This window comes from Varanus komodoensis, unplaced genomic scaffold (assembly GCF_004798865.1).
Source record: "Varanus komodoensis strain SLA01 unplaced genomic scaffold, ASM479886v1 scaffold63, whole genome shotgun sequence".
Lineage (NCBI taxonomy): Eukaryota > Metazoa > Chordata > Lepidosauria > Squamata > Varanidae > Varanus > Varanus komodoensis.
The window spans coordinates 3,687,382-3,711,117 of NW_025336259.1; the positions used below are offsets into that span (position 1 = coordinate 3,687,382).

The 23,736-nt window shown below is 46.9% G+C and overlaps 1 protein-coding gene across 1 annotated transcript in view; it reads right to left on the reverse strand.

Annotated features, from left to right (window-relative positions):
* Positions 1-23,736, reverse strand: part of TENM4 (teneurin transmembrane protein 4) — a 472,851-nt gene that overhangs the window by 343,087 nt on the left and 106,028 nt on the right. Inside the window, exon 4 of the mRNA XM_044450236.1 lies at positions 18,804-19,073. Coding sequence (XP_044306171.1) covers positions 18,804-19,073 — 270 coding nt within the window. The remainder of the gene's footprint in view (positions 1-18,803; positions 19,074-23,736) is intronic.

The following is a 23,736-nucleotide window of genomic DNA, read 5'->3' on the forward strand; positions in this document are numbered from 1 at the left end:
GAGAGGCCATGGTTGCTTACCTCCTTCGGAAGAACAACGAGGCTTGTCCCTGGAAATTGGGAAAGGCAAGTCATTTCTCCTTCCCGGAGCAGGGCCTGCACTAGGGATGTGTGAGGAATCCATTGGATTCCTTGGGCTTGGCTCCCTGGACTCTGGTCTGCTTTGCTATGGCTGTGAGTCTGAGCTCCGTGTCGCTGAGTTCAGACCACAGGGCAAACTACCCCTGGTTTGCTCATGGCTTGTCACTTCGTGTGAACACGGTCACTGCCTGAGTGTCTTCCGATGGCCAGAATACCTCCATCCACGCAAATGAAGGAGGGGGGCTTTTTGAGGCAGGAGTAAAAGAAGCTGGGGGAAAGCTTTCGACAAACTGCTCACTGTAACAACAGCTTTGCCCCCAGGGCGTAGCAGCTGCTATTAATTCTGTCAGAAATGCAGCAAGTGACAAAGCATGTGTTCCTTTATGCTCTCGCTCCCCCGCGCAATCACTTCGTTGTGTTTTGCTGAGGGGGGGACTGGCCCAAATGCATCCATCGGTCAACCTGTCACCTGGTTAGTGTCAGAGGAAAGTGGGCACCCAGCTTTTGCGTTCCAGACTCCATAACAGAGCCAGGTGTAGGTGCTGGGAACCCAGAAAAGCCAATATAATCTCTCTAGATGTTTTTCTCTGTTATGGTATGGTTTATTTAACAAATTGTCACTGTGGCAGAGAACTGAGACGGCTACAGTTCAATCATACATACCCCCACGGTTAATTCACTGCACAGCATTAAAGAAGACATTTTTCCCACTCTGCCTCGGTCTTCCATCTCCAATGTAATCAGTCATAAAGAGTTCGTATTTATGAATAGACAGAACTGTCACATAAGGAGTAAAACAAAACAAAGAAAAAAGAAACCAGCAGCTCCACTCTTCCTTCTATGGTGCAACTCAGGGTCAACAAACTCTTACTCTGGACATTTGAAGCCAGGTTTTCATGGTTGACACCAACACTCAATTTAGTACAATTAATCCGTGGTTATCCTACACTGTAGTTAATGTTCCCCAATGCAAAAACCTTCAACCAGATTCCAATGCACCAGTGTTTGTTTTCTCCAAGCTACTTGAATTGGTTCAATTATTGACATCAGCAATATTTATTTTAATTGTGTGTTCCCCTTCCTCAGAGAAGGACCCCAGGGAGCTGACCCTGCAAAGTGCTCTAAGCTGAGAGTTATCCCAGTATAATAAGACACACTGTGAGCTTCATGGCTGAGTGTAGTTTGAACTGGGGTCTTGTAGGTCAACCCCGAATCAGCGCAGAGCATCCAAGACAATCCTTCCCACGGTGTTATCACAGGTTGTTAACTGAAAGGAGTAGTGCCTAACAAGCCCAAGGTAGCATGCTTGTTTATTCCTGCTTGTTTGCAATCGTCTATGGGTTGAAACATCCCATGGTGGCCTGACATATTAATCAGGTGAATTGTTATTTGTATGAAAAGTTTCACACTGCATTTAGTGGGCCTTGCTCTAAGTAAGTGAGGATCAGTAGCAGTAAACATCCAAGGTTCCTACTGTTAGCGCCGGCCTGCACCTTTCAGGTTCTAACAATGTCAGAGGCACTCTCACAAAATGACTACCATGGGATGGCTCACCCATTCATACAATGGTTGCTGTGGTGACCATGGCCTATCTCAGAATGATCATTTCCTGTAAGTCAAAGCAGAAAGGAAAGTAGCCTGCCGAAGAACCTGAGTGCTAAAGTTGAGATGGGGCCTGAGCCCTGAAACATAAAGCTGCTCCTTGGAAGCCCAGTAAATATGGCACCCAGGGCAACTCTTTGTCTTGCGACAAGCCAACCAGCCTCTCAGGTAAGCTTCTTAAGAGGTACAGTAAAAGGAGCAGAGGCAGAGCAGCCGGAGCTCCACGAGGGAGCCGTCTGCAAGTACACTGGGACTCCCAGGCACTGCAGTAGAGGGTTCAGGCCCTTCATCTGGACCAGACTTGCTCATTCCGTAAACAATACAACAGTCATGCACCTCATCCTTTCCAAGCAGACAGATACAGTTAGCGTAAAAACACATGCTGATATTATTTGTCATTCTTTTCTCCAGAGACTTCAGAACAGGGCAGGCCCACTTCTAAAGAGTTATTCCTTTTCTGTCTTCCCTTGTATATATGAATCTTGTGTGACGCCATCTCCATTAAAGTCAGAACCACGCTGAAGCTGGTGCCCAGATTTGCAAGTATTTCCATGTTCCCAACCAACCCTCTCTCCTTGAAAGGATGTGAGTGGTTCTTGAGAGAGGGCATCCCTCTTATCAAGGTGACCAGGCTGAGTCTCTGTATACTGTACTAAAGGAGGGAGCAATAAAAGAGTTGCAGCACAGCAAGTCAAGGCTTCTGTGCCTGGTTGCCTTGGCAGCACAAGGATGGCTTCCCAGTCCCCAATTATGTGAGAGGGGGATATTTCCAAGGAGTGGATCTGACAGTATACAGTGACCCTGTGATATCCTCAGGTCCATGATGTGATCCCTGGCTGGCTAGAGTCAAGTTTGCTGTGTGATCCCTGGCTGGTTACGGTCAAGTTTGTTGTGTGATTCCTGATTGGCTCAGGTTGGGTCTGTTGTATAATCCCTAAGTGTTTCAGATAGGTCCTCTGCGCTATCCCTGATTGGCTAGGATCAAGTCTGCAACTTCACCTCTGACTGGCTAGCATCCCCAGCCGCTTTGGATGGGAGGGCATATTAGGAATGGGGAGAGAATGCAGGGATGCTCTAAGAAATGGCTTCTTTCTCGGTAGATAAGAGGTCCAGGCATAAAATACTCATTTCTGAGAAGGCAACTGGTAACTCTTAAAAAGAAAAGTAACTTATTGAAGAACCCGAGTAGAAAAGTTGAGATGGAGCCTTGGCCCCAAAACACAAAACCCTTCTTTTTAACCCAAAGGAAAATGGAGCTGGGGGAAACACTTGTCTTTGCCCATGTAATCCCTGTGATTAAAAGGAGCAATTAAAAATAAATTTAAATACAATTCAAGAAGGAGAAGGGTGCTTCAAAGGGCACCATGTTGGAGATCCAAATGCCGGGGCCACATTATGATGGGGAAAGAAGCCATAGGAAGCAAAGAAAGCGAAAGAATTATATTCATGGTACAGTACTAGGGTTACAGAGGGAATTTGGGTTCCTTTTGTATTTTCCAGGTAATTCATAAATCAAATTATGGCTTAGGTTTTTGCCAGTTATCCTGCTATGTAAATATACTGTGCGTTCCAATGTCCCTAAGAGAGCAATCTTATGGCATACAGGACCTTATGGAGGTGTGAGAGTTAGAGAACTGTGATGGCTGGGAAAAGCTCATGTGGAATTTACTGTGTATCATTAGAACCAAGGCACAAGTTTGTACCATTTCTAAGACCGGAAGTATGGTTTGCATCTGAAGGGCTGGATGTGGGCTGCCTGCACGGAAGAGGTGAAGGCCACTCTGGCTCAATCCCTTTGAAGATCTTTCCTGACTTTTTCTGTCTCCAGAAAACTTTCACCTGAACGATGCTCATTGTTGTGGGCTTGGGGGAAAATTAAAATTACAGGCCTGAAACTCAGACCAGCTTGTCCAAAAGACAACAACGTCACTGCGAGAGCCGAGAAACCTGGGCTGAATTTAGACCAAAGCCTGCTTTGCTCGTATCTGTGGCTTTGGGTGCAAAAGCCCAGCCTGGCTGGCACATGGTTCCAACTAGGGGTGGTTTAACCCCAGATTCCAAATCGAACCTGCCAAACAAGGAATGAGTTCACAAACCCTGTAATTGCCAGAACTGCAGCTGGTAAAAATTGAGCAGGCTCAGAAGAATTTCAAGGGCACGTCTATTAAAACAGAGTGGAAAGGGTGGGGGCGGGAAGAGAGAGAGTGCACGAGCGAGCCAGAGTTACTTTTCATTAGCCTGCATTACATACAATTATTTATATTATTGTTTTTTTAAGAAAGCCCTAATAAGGTTCTGTAATGAGATATTAATGATGGACAGGCTTTTCTGGGGGACATTTGAAGCTACAATTAAAACAACCTCTGCAGAGTAAAACCCCAAACTGAATAGATATAGGTCACTTTGTTTTCAAAAAGAGTATTAAACATGTCCTCAGCTCTCTCAGTAAAATCCATAGGGCAGATAAGTATTTAATTTTGCTTGAAACTTTGTGCTTGCTCTTTCTAGAAAATCTAAAGATACAGATCAAGTTTAACTTTTTTTAAAAAACCATTTGCATCTGCAAGATATCTATAAAACAGATTCCTTGCATGTTGTGCAATTATTTCAAAGCAACACAATAGTACAATAATAAGCAAAGCACTAAATGCCAACATGACAAAAATGGAAATGCAAAGCCGATCCAGTGAAATATGGCACAAAATGAGGAGCTAAATCTTGCACAAGTTTGTGGAATTTTGGTTGTTTCTGATAAATGTATTGCCTGAAGGTGGATTGGGGTCTTTCCCACCGCTGCCATGGCTACGTTCTTTTTCCTTTGTTTCATTTTTTGATGGATCTAAGATCACCCCCAAGCCAGGAACCAGGTGCTTCAGGATGAGCACACCTCTCTCTAAATGGACTGAATCCCACTCAGTCACAATGAGAACCAACTAGAAACATGTTATGCAGATTTGGCGCCAGTTTATTGACTCTCCTCTTGTTAATTCCTTGGACCAGGTGTACTCATGGTTTCTCCTGTTTTTAAGAAGGAGAGCTAGGACTGTGGGTTATCCGCATACTAACACCAGAGCTCCCCATTTCCCTGCACGACCAAGCGCAGCTGTTTTAGAACAGTGTGGGGGATGAGGTGGAATCCTACTGCATCCAGAAGCAAACATGACAGGGTGTCAGCGAAGATCCCTGAGAACCACCTTCTGGAAACAGATATTCAGGCATGTGGCGAATCAAGACACTCTTGTTGACACTATTACAGCCATTGAGAGATCTAAGACCAGGAGAAAATCAAAAACTAACAGTGCTCATTTCATAGAGTGGTCAAAGTTTTGGTCCCAAAACCAAATGTGTAATCCGGAACACATAAACATGTCAACAAGCAATGCACGTTGCCACTCTGTGATTTTAAAGGTCTCCCCATAGGGTGGCATAGAGAACTTCTGAGCCAAGGGAAGGTTCCATCCCTGCTTGGGAAAAGTGGGTGGAAAGGGGCTATTGCTTGAAGATGTTCAAATCTCGGCCATGGAGCCAACTGGGTGACTTTGGGCCAACCACAGACTCTCAGCCCAACCTACCTCACAGGGTTGTTGTTGTGGGGATAAGATGGAAGAGGAGAGATGATGTAAGCTGCCTTGAGCCCTTTGTAGGAAAAAGGCAGGATATAAATCGCAATATAAATAAAATAAATAAATTAAAAAATATTTCAGTGCAGCCCAACCTGCAGCCCCCCACCAGCATTTCCCCAGGGGAGCTGGTTGGTCAAGTTCCTCATCTCTTAGGTTAGCTTCCATATAGCCTGAAGTGCCTGATCCTGCTTAATCTGGGAAGCTAAGCAGGATCAGGCCTGGTTAGAATTTGGATGGGTGACCTGAGTGCATGATTCTATGACTATTGTTGTAAACTTCCCAGAAGCTTTGATTATGAGCAGTATAGAAATAATAATAATAATAAAAATAATGGGAGTAGTATTAGTAGTAGTACTAATAATAAACAATAAAAATAATAATCTGATTTAGAGCCCTAAAAGGTAAAATCAGCACTCTGTGGTGAGTTAAAAGCTTAGATGAAAACAGTCCCACTTCTCCTCCAAGGCTGCAGAGGAAACACGTTGCAGAGACGAAGGCTGCCCTCGGGACTTCGAAGATCCTAGCCATAAAATCATCCTTCCTTCTGCTTGTCAAACAAGTTTTCTGCCCACCCTTTTATGGCTTCCCAGGTAATGTGCATTGCTTCGAAAGTAACTAATTGTTGGCTGATGGGAGCTTGCATGCAATTAAAAGAATACCATTCTCCTCTAAAAATGCAAAACATTTCAGAGCTTCATAATCATCTAGGTTTTATAACTTGGCTTTATTACTTCTCTAATATACAATACCTGTTTAAAAAAAAACCACCGTTAATTGGCGCTTTACAATAATGCTGCCTCCTAATGTTGGGCGAGAACACCGAGCGATCACTCACACCACACAAGCATTAATGCCTTAAATGGTGCCCTGTACCCAGCACTGAAAGTTTTAACGGCTACTGCTCTGCATGGACCTGCTTCTCCAAATGAAAACAGCAGAGCGGGGAAATGAGACGCTGCAATACTAAACCAAAGCAGGGACAGCAATATCAGTAAAGAGAGGAGAAGGAAGCCAGTGGGCAATTTAAAGAGCTGCAACTGGAAACGAGCTGAAACTCTTCATTCTGCTGTGGAGCAGAACACAGAAGATGCCCTCCTGTTCCAGAAACAAGTTCTGCGGCTTGTTGCCAGTGGGTCCAGTTGGTTTAAAGTATACAGTGGCCGCGCACTGCAAGTGTCAGGTACAGCCATAAACAGTTAGATGCATGGCTGTTTATCCTTGGTTTGGAGAAGAAAGAGATTTATTTCTTCTCTTTATCCAGAGAACTTCTAGAAGAAGGCACAGAGGCATCAAGGAAGCCAGACCTAGGCACTTCTGGCCCAGTGGGGTCAACACATTTAGCTTTTCTACATGAGGCACCATTCCCTAATCACAGTGGTTTATGGGTTCTTTAGATGAGATGGTGTCACTCCAGTTTTACTCCTCTTTGTAAGCAGCACTTTCAACTATTGTTTTTTAACAGTAGGGGAAATGGGGTATTAATTTGATAGTAGAAAGAAAACATTATTTCTGCTTGTGCATTTGAGCTATTCCATTACACCACAGTGCCACCTAGAGGCTATGAAGTGGAAAACACTCCTTGTGTGGTGCTGATTTCTCAGTTCTGCAATAGAACCAAGAGCAGATGCCCACATTAACAGCAGCACCTCCCGAGGGTTTCAGGCATGATTTTTTCCTTTCATGCCTTCAGATGGGGATGTGAGCAATCCAGCTTGGGAGTGGGAATCCAGCAGACTCCCCCAGCAAAGCCCCCTGGACTCTGGTCCACTTTCTCCCAGCCCTAAGCCTGACTGGGCCCTGAATGTGCTGAAGTCCTTCTTCCACAGATGTGATTTGCAGGGTTTGCATGTGCTGCAGAAGCTTGCTGGGTTGTCCAAAGAGGGATTCTGCGAGGGCTTGCAGGCTTCATCTCGGCTTGGGCCAAGCATGAGAAAGAAGTCTAATGAGCAGAAGAGAGGTGAGCACTGGAAGGGATCAGAGCCCTCTCTGGAGATGTTGCTGATAAAATTTGGGATGCGTGTATGCAAAGCAGGGGCTCTGTCAGAGAGCTTGGGCCCTTCCCAGGAGTAAAACTCCTCTAGGGACTGCCAGGGAAAGGGGGCCGGCAATGTCTGACTCATTGGCCAACTGGTGCTCCGTGGACAGAACATCTTCCTAATTCAGGCTCTGTCAGTCTGGAGTGGGAGGTTTTTTTTTTGGACGGGACACGGCAATTTTTTGAGATGAGTTGCTCAGAATGCAAACTCTCCCTGTTGAATAAGGAGCCCCAGTTTATGCCTGGCAAGACCCCCTTCACACTTGGGACTTCCATGTTCCGGAGACTCCAGTGAGTGCAGATGCAAAGAATGGAATTCTTCTAGCATCTGTTAGTCCTTCCTGCATCACCAAGGAGTTTTCTTTTTAATTATTCCAATTGTCTACAGCCCATAGCAGAAGCTCCCTGGAATAAGTGGAGGACGGAACAGCAGACCAGTGGCCAAACTGGACTTCCTGAGGATTCCAGCAAACGCATGCGAAGCCGTTCCTCGCAGCTGAGTTTGTACAGAACGGCAGCATAGCCAGAGGGCAGGTGCTGACTTCATTTAATGGAAATCTACTTGCCGTAAGTGCTTTATAAATGTAGCAGCAGCGATGGGTTGGACCGCCACCTCCAGAATTCCCAGCCAGGTGTCCAGCACATCTGGAGGGTGCCAAGCCCCGGAAAGCTGCCCTCACTTAAGGGCATATTTGCTGGTGAGTCAGCCTTGTGGGTTAGTCAGCGAGTCTCCTTCCATTTTCCGTTGGAAAAGGATTCCTGCAGGAAGGCTGCTTGACCTATTAATATGCACTCAAAGCAAACCACTTCCAAATTAGCTCCTGCACGAGTCCCTTTGATTTGCCACAGAGATAAGTGTGAAGGTTACATTAGAGGTCAATGACAGTCCATGTTTATTGGCCGACTCTCCAGTTCGGAGCCGTTGATATTGAGCATGTCTAAGACATCACCTCAGAACGGCACAGGGCTAATCGATAATCTACAGCTCCTTTGCATATTGATAAGGCGAGCTTTAAAGAATGCAGAATCATGGGGAAGCGGCACAGCAAAGATGGATGGTGTGTTTGATGTAAATATCTCACTTCACAAATAAATACTTGGGCCTGAACTATCGTTCGTCCACCCCTAATACCTATTTCCTAACAGAGTGCATCGATTTTCTGGAATTGGCCACCCTGAACCCCTGCTTAGCTTGCTTTTGCAGTTGGACTGACTTAGGTGGAGAGACTGCCCACTAGCAGGTAACAAGAAAATGCACTGTGGGGGTACTGCAACTAATGAAGCTGCAATCATTAAGGAAGCTCCTTAATGGCTAGATGGAGGGGACGCGGTGGATGTGGTTTCCCTGGATTTCAGCAAGGCCTTCGACAAAGAGCCACATGATATCCTGGTGGAGAAACTGAGGAGTTTTGGGACAGACCAATGTGCTGTCTAATAGATTAGGGCATGGTTGACGGACTGAAAGCAGAGGGTAACCATTAGTGAGAAATCATCGGGATGGTGGTCGGAGACGAGCGGGGTCCCCCAGAACTCTGTCCTAGGGCCGATCTTTTCATTAATGAGCTGGAAGAAGGGGTGACCAGTCTGCTGATCAAATTTGCAGATGGTACTAAAATGGGGGCAATGGCCACAACTGAGGAGCAGGTACTCTAGACCCAAAAGGGTCTGGACAAGGTTGATATGCAGACTGGAAACAAAGCCCTGTGGGGAGCGATGGAAAGAGTTGGGCATGCTTAGCCTGGAGAACAGAAAACTGAGGGGAGCTACAATAGCACTTGACAGAAAGGCTGCCCCAAAGGAGGAGGCCAGGACCTCCCAGAGTGCAGGACATGGAATAATGGGCTCAAGTTCCAGGAAGCCAGTTCTCTGGCTGGACCTCAGGAAGAACTGATAGGACTGGGGGTTGGAGGCACTGCCTTGCAGTGGTTCCACTCCTATCTCAATGGCTGATTCCAGAAGGTGGTGCTGAGGGACTATGGCTCTGCACCATGGCAGTTATACCATGGAGTACCTCAGGGGTCCATTTTGTCCCCCTTGCTATTCAACATCTACATGAAACGGCTGGGAGAAGTCATCAGGAGGTGTGGGCTGCAGAATCATCAGTACACTGATGATACCCAGCTCTACCTCTCGTTCTCCACCAATCCAGGTGAGGCAGTGGCTGGACTGAACCGGTGCCTGGCCGAGGTAATGGAATGGATGAGGGCTAACAAACTGAAGCTCAGTTCAGACAAGACGGAGGTCCTGTTGGTGGGTGAGTTGGGCTTTGGGATGGGGGACCTGGGCCTTGTCCTGAATGGGGTTGCACTCCCTCTAAAGGACAAAGTCCGCAGCCTGGGAGTGCTCCTCGATCCAGAGCTTTCGCTCCAAGTTCAGGTAACAGTGGTGGTGAGGAGCACTTTCTTTCAGCTTCAGCTGATTCACCAGCTGCATCCCTACCTGGAGAACGACTGCCTGGCGACAGTGACACACGCATTGGTAACTTCCCAACTAGACTTCTGTAATGCGCTCTACGTGAGCCTGCCCTTGAAGACAGTCCGGATACTTCAGATGGTACAAAATAGAGCTGCCAGGTTGCTGACGGGGACTGGGTGTTGTGCTCACATGACTCCAGTCCTCCGTCAGCTTCACTGGCTCCCCATTAAAGTCTGGGCCCAATTCAAGGTGTTGGTTATTACCTATAAAGCCCTTAACGGCTTGGGACCTGGTTACCTGAAGGAGCGCTTACATCCATATGTGCCCTCCCACCCCTTGAGATCGGCGGGAGAGGCCCTTCTCTGGGAGCCCTCCGTGAAGGATATTAGGAGGCAAAGTACCCAGAGGAGGGCCTTCTCTGTGGTGGCGCCCAACCTATGGAATGCGCTCCCCAGAGAGGTCTGCCTGGCGCCGTCGTTATTTGCTTTTCGGCTCCAGGCCAAGAACTTTTTATTTAAACGTCATTTTAATCGCTGATTTTATTTATTGATTTTAATAACTTTGGCCAGGATGTCTCCAATTTTATATAATTGTATTGGTATATTTATTTATGTTTGTAAGCCGCCCCGAGGCTTTTGGTGAATGGGGCAGCATATACGTTTGCTAAATAAAATAAATAAATAAATAAACAAACAACTTCCGGGCTATTAGAGCAGCACAGCAGTAGAACCCAAGGCATGGGGAGCTGGTGGGCTCTCCCATCTCACTGCAACTGGAAGGTGGTGCTCACCTTTTGGAATAACCGCCTCCTGGCATCCAGAGACACAAAATGCAGCGTGATTCAAGCAGAAGACCTGTTTCATTGTCCAGGGATTCCCGGAGCGAGGGTCTTGCCCAGGTGGTGAGCTTGCACTTCGGGCACTGTATTGGTTTGAATTGCTTTCAGTGTTTTCATTAACACTGTATCTAAATGTTTTAGCAATCATTATGCATATGATTATGCATTTAATGCATCTTATGTTGTACTTTAATGCATTTAATTTTCTTGTAAATGTTTAAGAGGAATTTAAAAATCTGCTCAGTGGTATAAAATCCATAAAATAAAATAAAAATTAGCTTGTGTTTAAGTTACAGGTTTGCATTTTCTGGGAGTCGTATAGCCATCACTAAGTTCAGATCCAGCCACTGAGCAGGGAAGGGTGAAAGAACGCCAGGTCCTGGGTTGCTGTTTTGGGGGTTTGGGGATGGAACTCCTCACTGCTTGGACCAGTGAACGAGACTGACGTGGACACTTGGATATTGACTGACTGGCTGAAAAATGTTTATTTACAGTGTCTGTATACCTTTAGTATCAAACCATAAGGCAGTGCACAAAATGCATTAAGACAGCTATTAAAATAAAACACCACTCTCAATCTAGAAGTCACACTTCTGGCTATGCAACCAAGAGAGGTGTTCGCCCTCTTAACCCCCAAGTCACACTGTTGACTCATGTTCAGCCTGCAGTCGACCAGCAGCCCGACAAGTGCTGCTCTCCAGCCACTTGTCCCCTAACCTGTACTTGTGACACCCATTCCTATGCCCCAAGTGCAAGACCCTGTGCTTATCTGTATTGAATGCCATTCTGTTGTCCCTGGCCCGCTTCCATAGTCTTTAACCACTGTGTAGCTTGCAAAAGGTAAAGGTAAAGGTTTCCCCTTGACATTAAGTCCAGTCATGCCTGACTCCAGGGGGCGGTGCTCATCTCCGTTTCCTAGCTGAGGGAGCCAGCGTTTGTTCCCAGACAGTCTCCGTGGTCATGCGGCTGGCATGACTAAACACCGAGGTGCACAGAACGCTGTTACCTGCCCACCGAAGTGGTACCTTTTCATCTACTTGCATTTGCATGCTTTCGAACTGCAAGGTTGGCAGGAGCTGGGGCGTTGTGCAGATTCGAACTGGTGACCTTTCAATCTACCAGCCCAGCAGCACAACAGTTTAAACCACTGTGCCACCAAGCTGCCCATGGGATGCACGGGTCGCTTCCAAAGAGGAAGCCAAATTGAACTGGGCTCAGCGGCAGGGGTGGTTTGCACAGGGAAAGCCAGTGCAGCACTGGAGTAAATAGCTAGTATCATTTGCCCCAGGCTGAAGTGTGGCACCATTCCAGCATTTGGCAGCAGGCAAGAAAACAAAGGCAGGAGAGGCAAGGACAACGTCATTTTTATGAATCAAACAGCTGTTGGGAAAGGCTCAAACACACATCACTGCTATATCCGGATTCTGAGGATCAAATTAAAAACTGAGCTCACATGAGGCATAAAAGACATGCAAAATGCAGACCGGCTTCCGTTCAACAGGCTTCCTTACTGTTGTCACTTGTGGATGAGATGTATGCTCTGTAAGCGCGAGCTGGGGATGTAGGGAGTCCTTGCGGGAAAGAGCAGAGCGTGACATTTGAAGAACCGGAGCGGTGGGTTCATCTGCGATTTGTGAGCGGAGGAGAGAGAGAAGCAGAATTGAGTCTTTGCACACGCACGTGTATGTGTAAGTATGTGCAGACATGTGTGTCTGGCCTGTGAAATGGGAGATGCCTCAAAGCAGATGGCCCAGGCGATAAAACCATGCTCAGGTTTATGTCAGAGAGCAGGGAAGCAGATGCAGGACGTTATACAAGCCTTTTAAGAAGATGGATGGCTGGACGGTGTTCTGCTTTTGAAGGCTGATGAACATTCTTTTGGAGGGAACACATGTTCAAGTGCAGGCTGGACAACATCGTAATCCTTCTACTCTTCTACTCTTTATCTGGAGAGACTTCTGTTGTGCTGCTGTGACATTCACTACACAATACAAAGCAGGAGCCTACCAAGATGGGACCACATGTAGATAGAACCTCCAAAAAATGGTACAAAATTCAGCCGTTTTGCCATTTGTTGGCAGATTTTTCCGTATCTTTATGTGTATATATCTACCCCAATTCATGGACAAGGTCCTTTGGCATCTCATACATGGCTGAGCATTGGATTTCCATGTTCATTTCAAATGGAAATATCAGCAGAGCGGGTGGGATGGGCTCCCAACTAAGATGGCACTGTCAGTCATGTGTCCCCTGCTGGAAAATAGTGCTTTTTGTCATTATTTCTGTCAAAAAAATTTCTGTGCACTCTCCGCTAGCACCAGGAAGGGGACAGCCATAAAAACATTTACTGGTTTAAAAAATAGCTGCTGGGTGAGAATGCGATGGATGAGCAATTTGCTTCATTAAGTTTTGCAGATTTACCCAGTTCATATCACTGAGAAACAAAGGACACAATTTGCATCTGGAAATGGATACATTTCTAGGCTGGCTATGTGTATCCACAAAAGGAAAAAAAAGTTTGACCACTAAGGATGGGTGGGCAGGAAATGGCTAAGTTCACTAAGGTTCTCCAAATTCTTCCTCAAAGCAGGTTTTAACTCGCTTGAGATCCTGAAAATGAGCATTTTTTTCTGATTGGGAAAAATGCACATTTTTGATCAGAGCAAATATGGATGCATGTATGCAGTGCTTTTTTTGTCATAGAACGCGCCGGAACTGAGTTCCAGCACCTTTTTTTGACAGATTTTCCAAGTTTTAAAAGTAACTTGAAAATTTGATGTTTGGTCCACGTGGATTCGAATCGCCCTGTCGAGCGTAGCAGGTTGGCGCCAAATCATTAAAACGGTGCATGCGGGCTGCTTGTGTGTCGAATCCGATGCGTGCGCACTTTGCCCACGCTGGTTGTGATGGCACTGCTCGGCTTGTGATTAGTTGTGTGTTCGCGTGCTAAGTGCTTACTGCAGACAGTGACGGTTATGTTTCGTTACACAACTGACGTGTGTGGGTGTGTGTACAGTGATTGACTACGTGCGAAAGGTAAATAATTTCATGAGTTCCAGCACCTTTTTTCTTACAAAAAAAGCACTGCATGTATGTATTTAATATCTATACTGCCTGATAGCCAAAACTCTCTGGGCAAACTACAGTTCCTCTTCCCCTTCCTTCTTCTTTACAAAGAGTACAATTTTCCCAATTGAATATTTACCCTATAGTGTAATGGGAGAAAATGCAGATTTTGGAGGGATTTGCATGATTGTGTACTTCTGAAAATGTACGTGAGCATCAAAAATGCGTATCAATTCCATTTACACAGCGGAGCATTTGCATGGGCGGATTTGATGGTGTTTGCTGTTTCTCATGCTTCTGTTTGGGGCATTCACGCAATTCATGGTGAGGAATAAAATTCTCATACAATCCTACTGACGAGATGTACACATTCGAAAAATATGTTGAAAATAGATTTCTAAAATGTGCATGAACATGATTCAGTTAAGCGGTACATTAGTCAAATGTACAAGTATATATGTATACATTTTCTGGGAGAAAAAAAACCTGGGGCAGAACCAGCATTTAATGGACTTGGAAGTGGGAAAAGGAGAAAATCTATGGAATTGGATGATAGATTTGCCCATTCTTAATTGTGGTTAAAAAAAAAGTTGTCTGTAAGCTTCTGTCATAGTTTTACAGGTACTTGCACCCAACCAATGAGCTGATCTGTAACTAACCCTTCCTTAGAGCAGACTGAAAAAGTGGGGAAAGCTAGCAAAGGAATTTGAAGGCATACACATATCTTGAAAATACTTCTTGCCTGCTGTAATTTCCCAAACTGGTTATTCTGTTCCATCTATATTAACAGATAAAGTGTGCAAAGCTAAGAAAGCAAATAATTAAGACATGACTGAGTAAAATCTGTGTAGAAGGGGCAAAGGTTGACCATGGAATATCAGCTGGGTTAATCATGAAAAACATTGCACTATCATATTGCAAAATATATTCCTTTACTGCTAATTACTATGATGCATGTTATGTTTGGGCACAAAATTGCCCCCCGTTGGGAAAAGCACGGAAAGAAAACAGATAAAGGCATTTAGAATCTGGCAGGGGAATCCGTGGTGGTCACTCGTTTGGATGCTTTGAAAGGGGACTGGACGAATTCATGGAGGAGAAGGCTGTCCGTGGCTTCCAGTCATGATAGCCGCTCATTCCCCCGAGCATTCCTGGGGGACATGGGCAGGAGAGAACAGAATTCTCTGTCCCCTGCAGCACAAGTCCTGGGCCTGATCCACAGGATTCCCTGGGCTCAGCACCCCAGACTCTGCTCGGCTTTGCTGCGGCCAGGAGCTGGCGTGCCTGGTGAGTGTGCCCAGCATTCTCCAGGAATCAAGCTCCACACGAATGCTGCACAAACAGCGTCCCTCTTCCGCAACATGTGCAGCGGCCTTTGCATGTGCTTCGCATGATGTGTCACGGGAGGTGCAAGGCTGAATGCTGCGCAAGCTTCCTCCTGCCAAGACTTCCTCTCGGCTCGCGTTCGAAGGCAGGGCCGAGCCTAAGAGACAGCCCACAAACGTTAGAGGGACAGGCTCTGCGGACACAGCCCTAGTCTTCTTACGCCTCCCGATTTTACTAGCTTTTTGCCAGGGCCTGGCCTTGTACAGCACTGATGAATTCGGCAGAGACAATATATATGTGCACGGTTTGTGTGTGTGAACTGTGCATGGTCACCCTTTCCCTTTTGAGGCCCTGCAGCAGCTGCGGAGCTCAACAGAAGGTTGCCGGGGAACTCAAGTGCAGGGATGCGCTTCTGCTTTTGAACAACCTCTGGGTTTTCCAGAGCATCTGGACATTTTGTGAAGAGTCCCAGAGCAGATGGGGCTTTGGTCGATCTTGCAGGACTGCTCTGAGGAAACCCGCAGTCCTGGACTTTTCAGTAGAGTTCGTTCAGACCCATAATCCTCTGAAGCAAAAGACAACCAACCCCAGCCTTCCCCTTGAAGCCAAACCAAACAGAAAGTCTTCAAAAGCAGAGCCAGAAAGCTATCTAGAAGGCTCTAGATGTATAGAATCAGAATTCAATACTGATTATTTATTTTGCATAATTAATGAGGAACTATAACAAAAGTTGCTGAGGTTAACATGCGGTGGGAGAAAAATGGGCTTTAATGGCCCCCATAAAATCTGCTCTTCATGGCATAAAACTGCATATTGACTGGAGGGAAAGACTATAAGCTCCATCAATACAGTCAGCAATTAATATTGACCGATGAGCATATCCGGTAAGCGCACTCTTTCTGCCGCACTGCCTTGCGCTTACCCGTACCACAAATGTATATCTTCCCTAATGCCTCCCCTATAGAATCCTCCAAGTTGGCAGCTTTCAGAATTTGCAAGTATGATGTTTGCTTGTGCAGAGGCAAGCTCGATCCCCCCTTATTTTCGGAGTGGACTCTGCTGTGATCCCCTCCCAGTTCTCTTGCAAAGTAACATATTCAAGCTTCTTTCTTGGTGTTAGGCCTCCTTATTTCACTACAGTAGCCATTGCCTGCTATGGCAGGAGGGTGGCCAGAGGCTCAGAACAAACGACTGTATAAAAAAGGCTACCTGGTTCCATTTCAGCTTCATAACACGTGACTGAAGTTGTTGTTGTTCAGTCGCAAAGGCATGCCTGACCCATCACAACCCCCTGGACAACATTCCTCCAGGTTCTCCTGTCCTCCACCATCCCTGGGAAGAGCCCAACCCCACATCCACCGCCCCAGTGACCCCATCCAGCCACCACAACCTCTGCTGTCCCCTTCTCCTTTTGCTGTCAATCCTTCCCAGCATCAGGTTCTTCTCCAGGGAGTCCTTCCTTCTCATGAGGTGGCCAAAGTATTTGAGCTTCAGCTTTAGTACCTGACCTGCTAAAGAGCAGTCAGGGCTGATTTCCTTTTGACTGAAGTAGGTGAGGCCAAAAGATGGTGTCTGGCCCAAAGTCACCCAGGCCCTTTACAATGGGATGGGATTTGAACTTAAGTCTGCTGAGTTTGGTCTGCAACCCTAACACTTCCTTCTTCAACCCGGTGCCTTCCAGATGCTTTGGACTGAAGCTCCCAGCATGCCTGAACTCTGGCCATGCAAGCCGACTCAAGGGAGCCGAAGTCCAAAACAGCTGGTAGGGGAAGGCTCCAACCCAGTGGTGTGGTGGTAAATTTCAGCATCCCTGTTAATAAAAGTCCTGGTGTTACGTCCTTGCGAGCTCTGGTTCTGCTACACTGCTGCTCCATCCAGCTCCGCGTTACAGGAAGGATACAGCCAGGTTGGAGTCAGTGCAGTGCAGGGCCACAAGGCTGGTGGCCGGTTTGCAGGGGATGCGAGACTGAGGGAACTGGGTCTCTTCAGCCTGGAGGAGACTCAGAGGGGATCTGTAGGCGACATACAGGTACATGAGGGGATGTCACACGGAGGTGGGTAGAGACCTGTTCTCCCCTGCAGAGGAAGGCAGGATGTGCTCCAACGGAGCAAAGCTCAGGGAGCCAAGGTTCCATTTGGATGCCAGGAAGCACTTCCTGACAGTCAGGACCCCGAGGGTGTGGAATGGGCTTCCATGAGGGGTTGTTGAGGCCCCATCGGTGAGGGATTCAAGGATAGGCTGGACATGCACACAGTGGGCATGCCATGAGCGGAGCCGGCTGGAGCCGGGGGTCAGACTAGATGGCCTGGGAGACCCCTTCTGACTCACTCCGTTTCTATGTTTCTAAAGAATGCTTAAGGAGAGGAGAAGGAAATCTTGTTTCTATGCAGGGTCACCTTTCCTTGAGGCTATTTTGTTGTGAGGCACGAAACAGCAACCTGTGAAGCCATGCTGTCTCCCCTTTTGGTTACCCTTCTCTCTCTCCCCTTCCCAACCCTCCTCTCTTTCCTTCTTTCTCCTTCTCCTACCAAGGAGAGGGCACATGCCTCCCTCCAGCAGTCCCAGCCCATCGCTTGCAGAAAGCTTTTGGAACGAGGCGAAGGGAAGGGTTGTGGCCATCCCTCCCAGGTCAACATCCAAGTGCGCGAGTGCTTGATTTCTACAGGGGAGAAGGGATTGGGCCAGCATCCAGGTTGCTCCCTTAGTAATGCTGACCTGAGACCCTACAGTTGGATGTTGGTTCATCTTCATTTTTTAAATCCACACTCAGGTCATATACTTGTTATTGGGAAAAACAAACAGAAAAGGACTCCCTCTTCTGAAATTAATGCAGAAAATGTGGGGGTGGAAAAGCTCCGTCGCAAGACTGCATGTACCAAAAGTAACACCTCCTTCCCACAACCTCTCCCCTCCCCACAACCACAACTCACACAACGGAGCTGTGGGAAACAGCGGAAGGGCGATAACGGAAGCAAGAGTCGCGCAGACAAAACCCACGCCCCTCCGTGGACGACGCATCACATCTATATTCAGAAACTGGCAATGTAGCAATTCAATTAAAGGTGCAAAGGGGCACGCCAGTCGCGGTGTGACCTCGGTGTGGTGCTGCCCACACTCTCAGTATGAACACGCCAGGGTCAAACCGCAATTGTGTATCCAAGTTCGCTTGCTTTTGCTCACATAACTGTTGACCAAAAAAGCTCCAGCCGCTCGCAACCCTACAACCACGAAATGTATTTGTAGTCAGGGAGACAAGGCTGAAGAGATAAAAGGAAAGGGGGAAAAATCCACCCAGTGACCTTCAAGGTTTCATAAAAGACGAGCGTCTAAAAATATTTTTTTTCCTGTCACCCTCTCCCCCTTAGAGAGCAGTCAAGGATATTTACATAAGCGGCGGGAGTCAGCGAGGACGATTTTAGAAATTATCTGCTGGAATATCGGTTCAGGAGATAGAGGAAAGCGAGGGAGAGAGCGGGGAAATGCTTGATAGGCCAACGTTTTATTTCTCCTTTTTGCCTGAGCACCCCTAGAAGAGCACATGGGCCACGCGAGGGTCACCACGTTTTCCTGATGAATGAAAGCAGGGACTTCTTCAGCGATTCGATCCTGAATATTTTGTGCGAGGGCACAAAAGCCCATGGCATCTCACCATTAAAAGAATACCGGCCTTCCCTTTCCACTCCTGACATCCTCAAATCGATGCCCTGGGAAACTCAGTGAAAACTGGGCTACGGAACAATGAAAAAGACCATGCAACCGACGGGAGCATCTCTCGAAGAAGCAGCCCCGCCGGCCTCTGCCGGGGGCTCTGCCTTACCAGTTTCGGTGTTCTCGTGTTCTGTATCCGTGAGGGTGAGGTTGGAGTTGGCTCGGCTTGACAGGCAGGAGCTGCGGCCCGACTTGGTGTTGCGCCCCCAAAGCCGGACCGGGTGCTCAGGTGACAGGACCGCGTCAGCTTCCGTGTCGGCATCGGAGCCGGCGCTGATGGAATAGCCGCAGTGGGGCAGCCCTATATCTGTCCGGTATAAAGTCCCGTGAGGCGGAGAGACGTCGTCGAGGCCCAGTTCTCGCAAGGAAAAGTTGGCTCCTGAGCGGGGGGCAGTGGGGTGTTGAGAGGAAAGAAGAGTGAAAAGTATCGTTGGATGATCCAGTATAACAGACATAATATTGTTGAGTAATCCAATCTAATTTATATAATACATCATATGCAATATATCTTGTATAATATAGCATATGTAATATATCATACTTCATATGTAATATATCTTGTACATCATATGTAATATATCTTATATATCATATGCAATATATCATATATCTTATATATAACAGAGACACTTTCTGATGATGTAGGCATGGAATGAAGCTGGAATGGAGACAGCAAATGTTTTGCATTGGCAGCACCTGCAAGGTTCATAGTTAAGTAGTGTGGTTTAGCGGGCACTTGTAGCTGTCCAGGTGGATATTTGGCAACCTCCTGGGCTGGGTGTGGTCCCAGTGCAGCCAGTGGTGAGTTGAGCCAGGCCCAGGGGGACACAGTGCCAGCATTCTCCATCAGCAGGGACACTGATACACTTCGATTCCCCTGCCACAGACGCACCTGTTCCCTTTAAGCTTCTCTGCAATCCTCACAGGAGCCAGGGGCAAATGGATCTTCCCAGCCATAACACATTGTTCCCGATTGAAATGTAAAGCATTTGGGGGTGGCTGGACCTTCAATGGGCAGCTGAGACCCATTAGCTTTATGGGGCAGGTGCACATTATTATTATTATTAATTAGAATATTTCTATGCCGCCCCTTGCCGAAGCCTCGGGGCAGCTTACAACACAATAAAATACAATACAATACAAAATAACAATATAAAATTAAAATTAATAATATAAAATAAATAAAAAATATAAACGATATAAAAGAAAAGTTATAAAAGAAAAGTTATAAAAGAAAAGAAGTCGCCCTGGCCAGATAAATAAGTAAATATTGTTAACAATTAAAATGACGTTTAAATAAAAAGGTCTTCACCTGGCGCCGAAAAACAAATAAGGACGGCGCCAGGCGGACCTCTCTGGGGAGCGCGTTCCATACATGATGTGACGTGATGTCCACAGTGGTTTCTTGCACAGGTTTCTCGGTCTGTTGCATCTTCTGCACCCTGTCATGGCATTTCAGCATGGTGCCTTTGGGTTTTAGAAACCACAGTAAGAAACACCAGCGTGTTTGACAGTTTCCATGCCTCAGCATGGCTTCTTCGGTTGCCAAAACCTGGCATCACGGTTTCCATAGTCCTGGTGTGCAGCTACCAGGGCGTACCCTGAAAAAAGTGGCAGCTGCAAAAATTGGTCCAGCCATCCAGCCTGAGATTAAATTTCAGGTGTAGAGATTGCTAGAAAACGCGCCAACAGTGGGAGGACTGAGTGAGGAGGGTGGAAACCACGCTAGCATAGAAATCACTTGACTGCCTGTCAGGCACATCTAGGCAAAGCCCCACACATCATGGAAACCACGCTGGGTTGCTTGTTGTGATGTGTGAACCAGGCTATAGAAGACTGACTCTTGATGGGTATGAAAACTCCTAGAAAAGTTCTGTCGAAATGACTCAGTCCAGTTGCCTGCAATTTTGGACTGTCTTGGGGCCACGGCTACAGGGTCAGACATAATCAGTGTCTGGTAAATGTCAACATTTACCACTTCGCCACCGAGTACAGCAGTCCTTCTGCCTTACCACACTGGCTGTCTCAAATGCACCACACAAGTCGCCCAATGACTTGCTTCTGTTCCCATCCCACCAACTACATAGCCTCTAATCCTATTTATGTATTCCTGTGTACACCACCTTTCCGAACAAAGGTTTTATCAAGGGAGATTACAATGAGTATCATTAAAATTCTAAGAACCAATTTAAAAAGTGACAATTAAAAACAAAACTAAAAACCACAGCCTAAAGCCATTTCTTCTCCAGGCCAATAAAAGGGAATTATAGTTTAAGCATTTTAAAAAAGCAGACTGTAATGAAAAGATATTTAAGGCCCTCTAAAGAGCAGTCAGGGAAGGGACCAAGCATACATCCCTTAAGAACGAGATTCATCCATAGGAGGCCACCATAGGAAAGGCAATGATCTCTTTCGCTCACCAAGCTGATTGACTTTAATAGTGGGCTTCTGGGACCAACTTCCAAGCCTGGACAGGTTCGTGTAGGTATAGGTGGTCATTCAAATAACCAGGTTCCCAACTGTTTAGGGTGTTAAAAGTCAATATCAGCATTTTAAATTGGGCCCAGTAGTGACAAATGTAAGCAGCACAGATAATATTAAATCAGAGGAATATCCGGCACCAACTGAAGCATCAGAATGAATTTTAAAGACAGCCTCATGTAAACTGCATCTCAAGAGTTCATCCTGGATTTTGCTGGGACAGGATCTACTACAGCATCTAAAAACAGGTCCTGCCAGACAAACCTTGTGGGATTCTACGACAAGGTTTCAACGTGGTTAGATGGAGGGGATGCAGTGGATGTGGTATACCTGGATTTCAGCAAGGCCTTTGACAAAGTGCCCCATGATATCCTGGTGGAGAAACCGAGGAGTTTTGGGATACACCAAAGCACTGTCCGGTGGATTAGGTCATGGTTGACTGACCGAAAGCAGAAGGTAACCATTAGTGGGGAATCATCAGGATGGCGGCCAGTGACAAGTGGGGTCCCCCAGGGCTCTGTCCTGGGGCCGATCCTGTCATTTCATTAATGACATGGAAGAAGGGGTGAACAGTCTGCTGATCAAATTCGCAGACGATACTAAAACTGGAGCAGTGGCCACAACTGAGGAGCAGGTACTCCAGATCCAAAAGGATCTGGACAGATTATGGAAGTGGGCAGGAGACAACAGGATGGCGTTCAATGGGGATAAGTGCAAGGCCTTGCACTTGGGGCATAGGAATGGGTGTCATAAGTGCAGGTTGGGGGACAAGTGGCTGGAGAGCAGCACTTGTGAAAGGGACCTCGGGGTGCTGGTTGACCGCAGGGTGAACGTGAGTCAGCCGTGTGATGCGGTGGTCAAGAGGGCGAATGCCACCCTTGGTTCATAGCCAGAAGTGTGGCTTCTAGATTGAGAGAGGTATTACTGCCACTCTACACGACTCTGGTGCGCCCACAACTGGAGTATTGTGCTCAGCTTTGGGCCCCTCATTACAGGAAGGATATAGCCAGGTTAGAGTCAGTGCAGCGCAGGGCCACAAGGCTGGTGGCCGGTTTGCAGGGGATGCCGTATGAGGCGCGACTGAGGGAACTGGGCCTTTTCGGCCTGGAGGAGACTCAGAGGGGATCTGTTGGCGAAATACAGGTATGTGAGGGGGTGTCACATGGAGGTGGTGAGAGACCTATTCTCCCCTGCAGAGGAAGGCAGGATGCGCTCCAATGGAGCCAAGCTCAGGGAGCCAAGGTTCCATTTGGATGCCAGGAAGCACTTCCTGACAGTTAGGACCCTGAGGGTATGGAATGGGCTTTCATGGGAGGTCGTTGAGGCCCCATTGGTGCGGGTGTTCAAGGATAGGCTGGAGATGCACATAGCGGGCATGTCGTGAGCGGAGCTGGCTGGAGCTGGGGGTCAGACTAGATGGCTTGGGAGGCCCCTTCTGACTCATTCTGTTTCTCTGTTTCTATAGTAGGGTGGTGGGGCTCCCAGGGACTCGGGGCTTCAGCCCTGGCGGGATGCTGCATAGCACTGCCTCCTACATCATGGCTCTGAACATGCAAGTGTGTTTGTGTGAGCATGCACATGTGGTGGAGGAAGAATACCATGTCCACTTGTTCTGGCCTCCAAGCTCCATGTATTCATCAAAAGGATGGAGCAGGATGTGTGTACAAATGCACAGATGCAGTTTGTCCAGACGGCCACAATATCTACAGGTTCCAAAATTCCTGACCGCATGCAGGGAGTTACCGATCTAGCTGCTATGTTTTGATATTTTAATGAACATGTGGAAACTTGAGCAGGGGAGGGGTGCAGGCGGAAGTGTGTTTCCCTTTCCCCATGGCTTGGTGGCATGTGTCGGGCTCTTTGTCACGCTATGTGGGAACACCATCTGAAGTCCAGCATGGCTGCGGAACAGAATGCTTTCTGCATCTCACAAAGCCGTTCGATTTGGGACCCTGGGCGCACCTGCCAGACTCCTACCCAGCCAACATTTTCTGCTCTGATAATGTCACAGAGAGAAGGTTCAGCTGGAGAACAGAGAAACAGCAATTGTTTAGCTGGCTAAAAATATTACTTGGGCAAAAAAGCCTCTCAGATTTATGTTGAGTTACCTGCAGAGCTACACAATCAGTTCAAGGCAGAATGAACAAACATCCAGATATTAGCCTTCTCTCTGCGAAAGGGTGTTATGCAGGAAAACGGTCTAGACCGATTAGTGATTCTCTTCCAAGCTTCGTCTATTCATTAACTTTTCTATTCTCTGCCTCGTTTACTATTTTATGAAGTGGCATTGTAGTATTATGCGAAAGTACTCAGAAAAACATCTGTCCTAAAGATTTTAGTTCCATGTACTATTAGGATGATGCTATAATATAGATTAGAGATAGTGACATGGGCCAAAGCTAGTCTGGAAAACAATTTTTGACCCCCACCCACCCCCAAAAAACAAATCTTAATTAAAGTGTCATGAACCATTTGCTCAGTTGTTGCAAGGAAAAGAAACTAGTTTTCAGAACTTAGGTAAGAAGGTGCTATTCGATGCCATCAAGTTCTGCCTTTTCTTT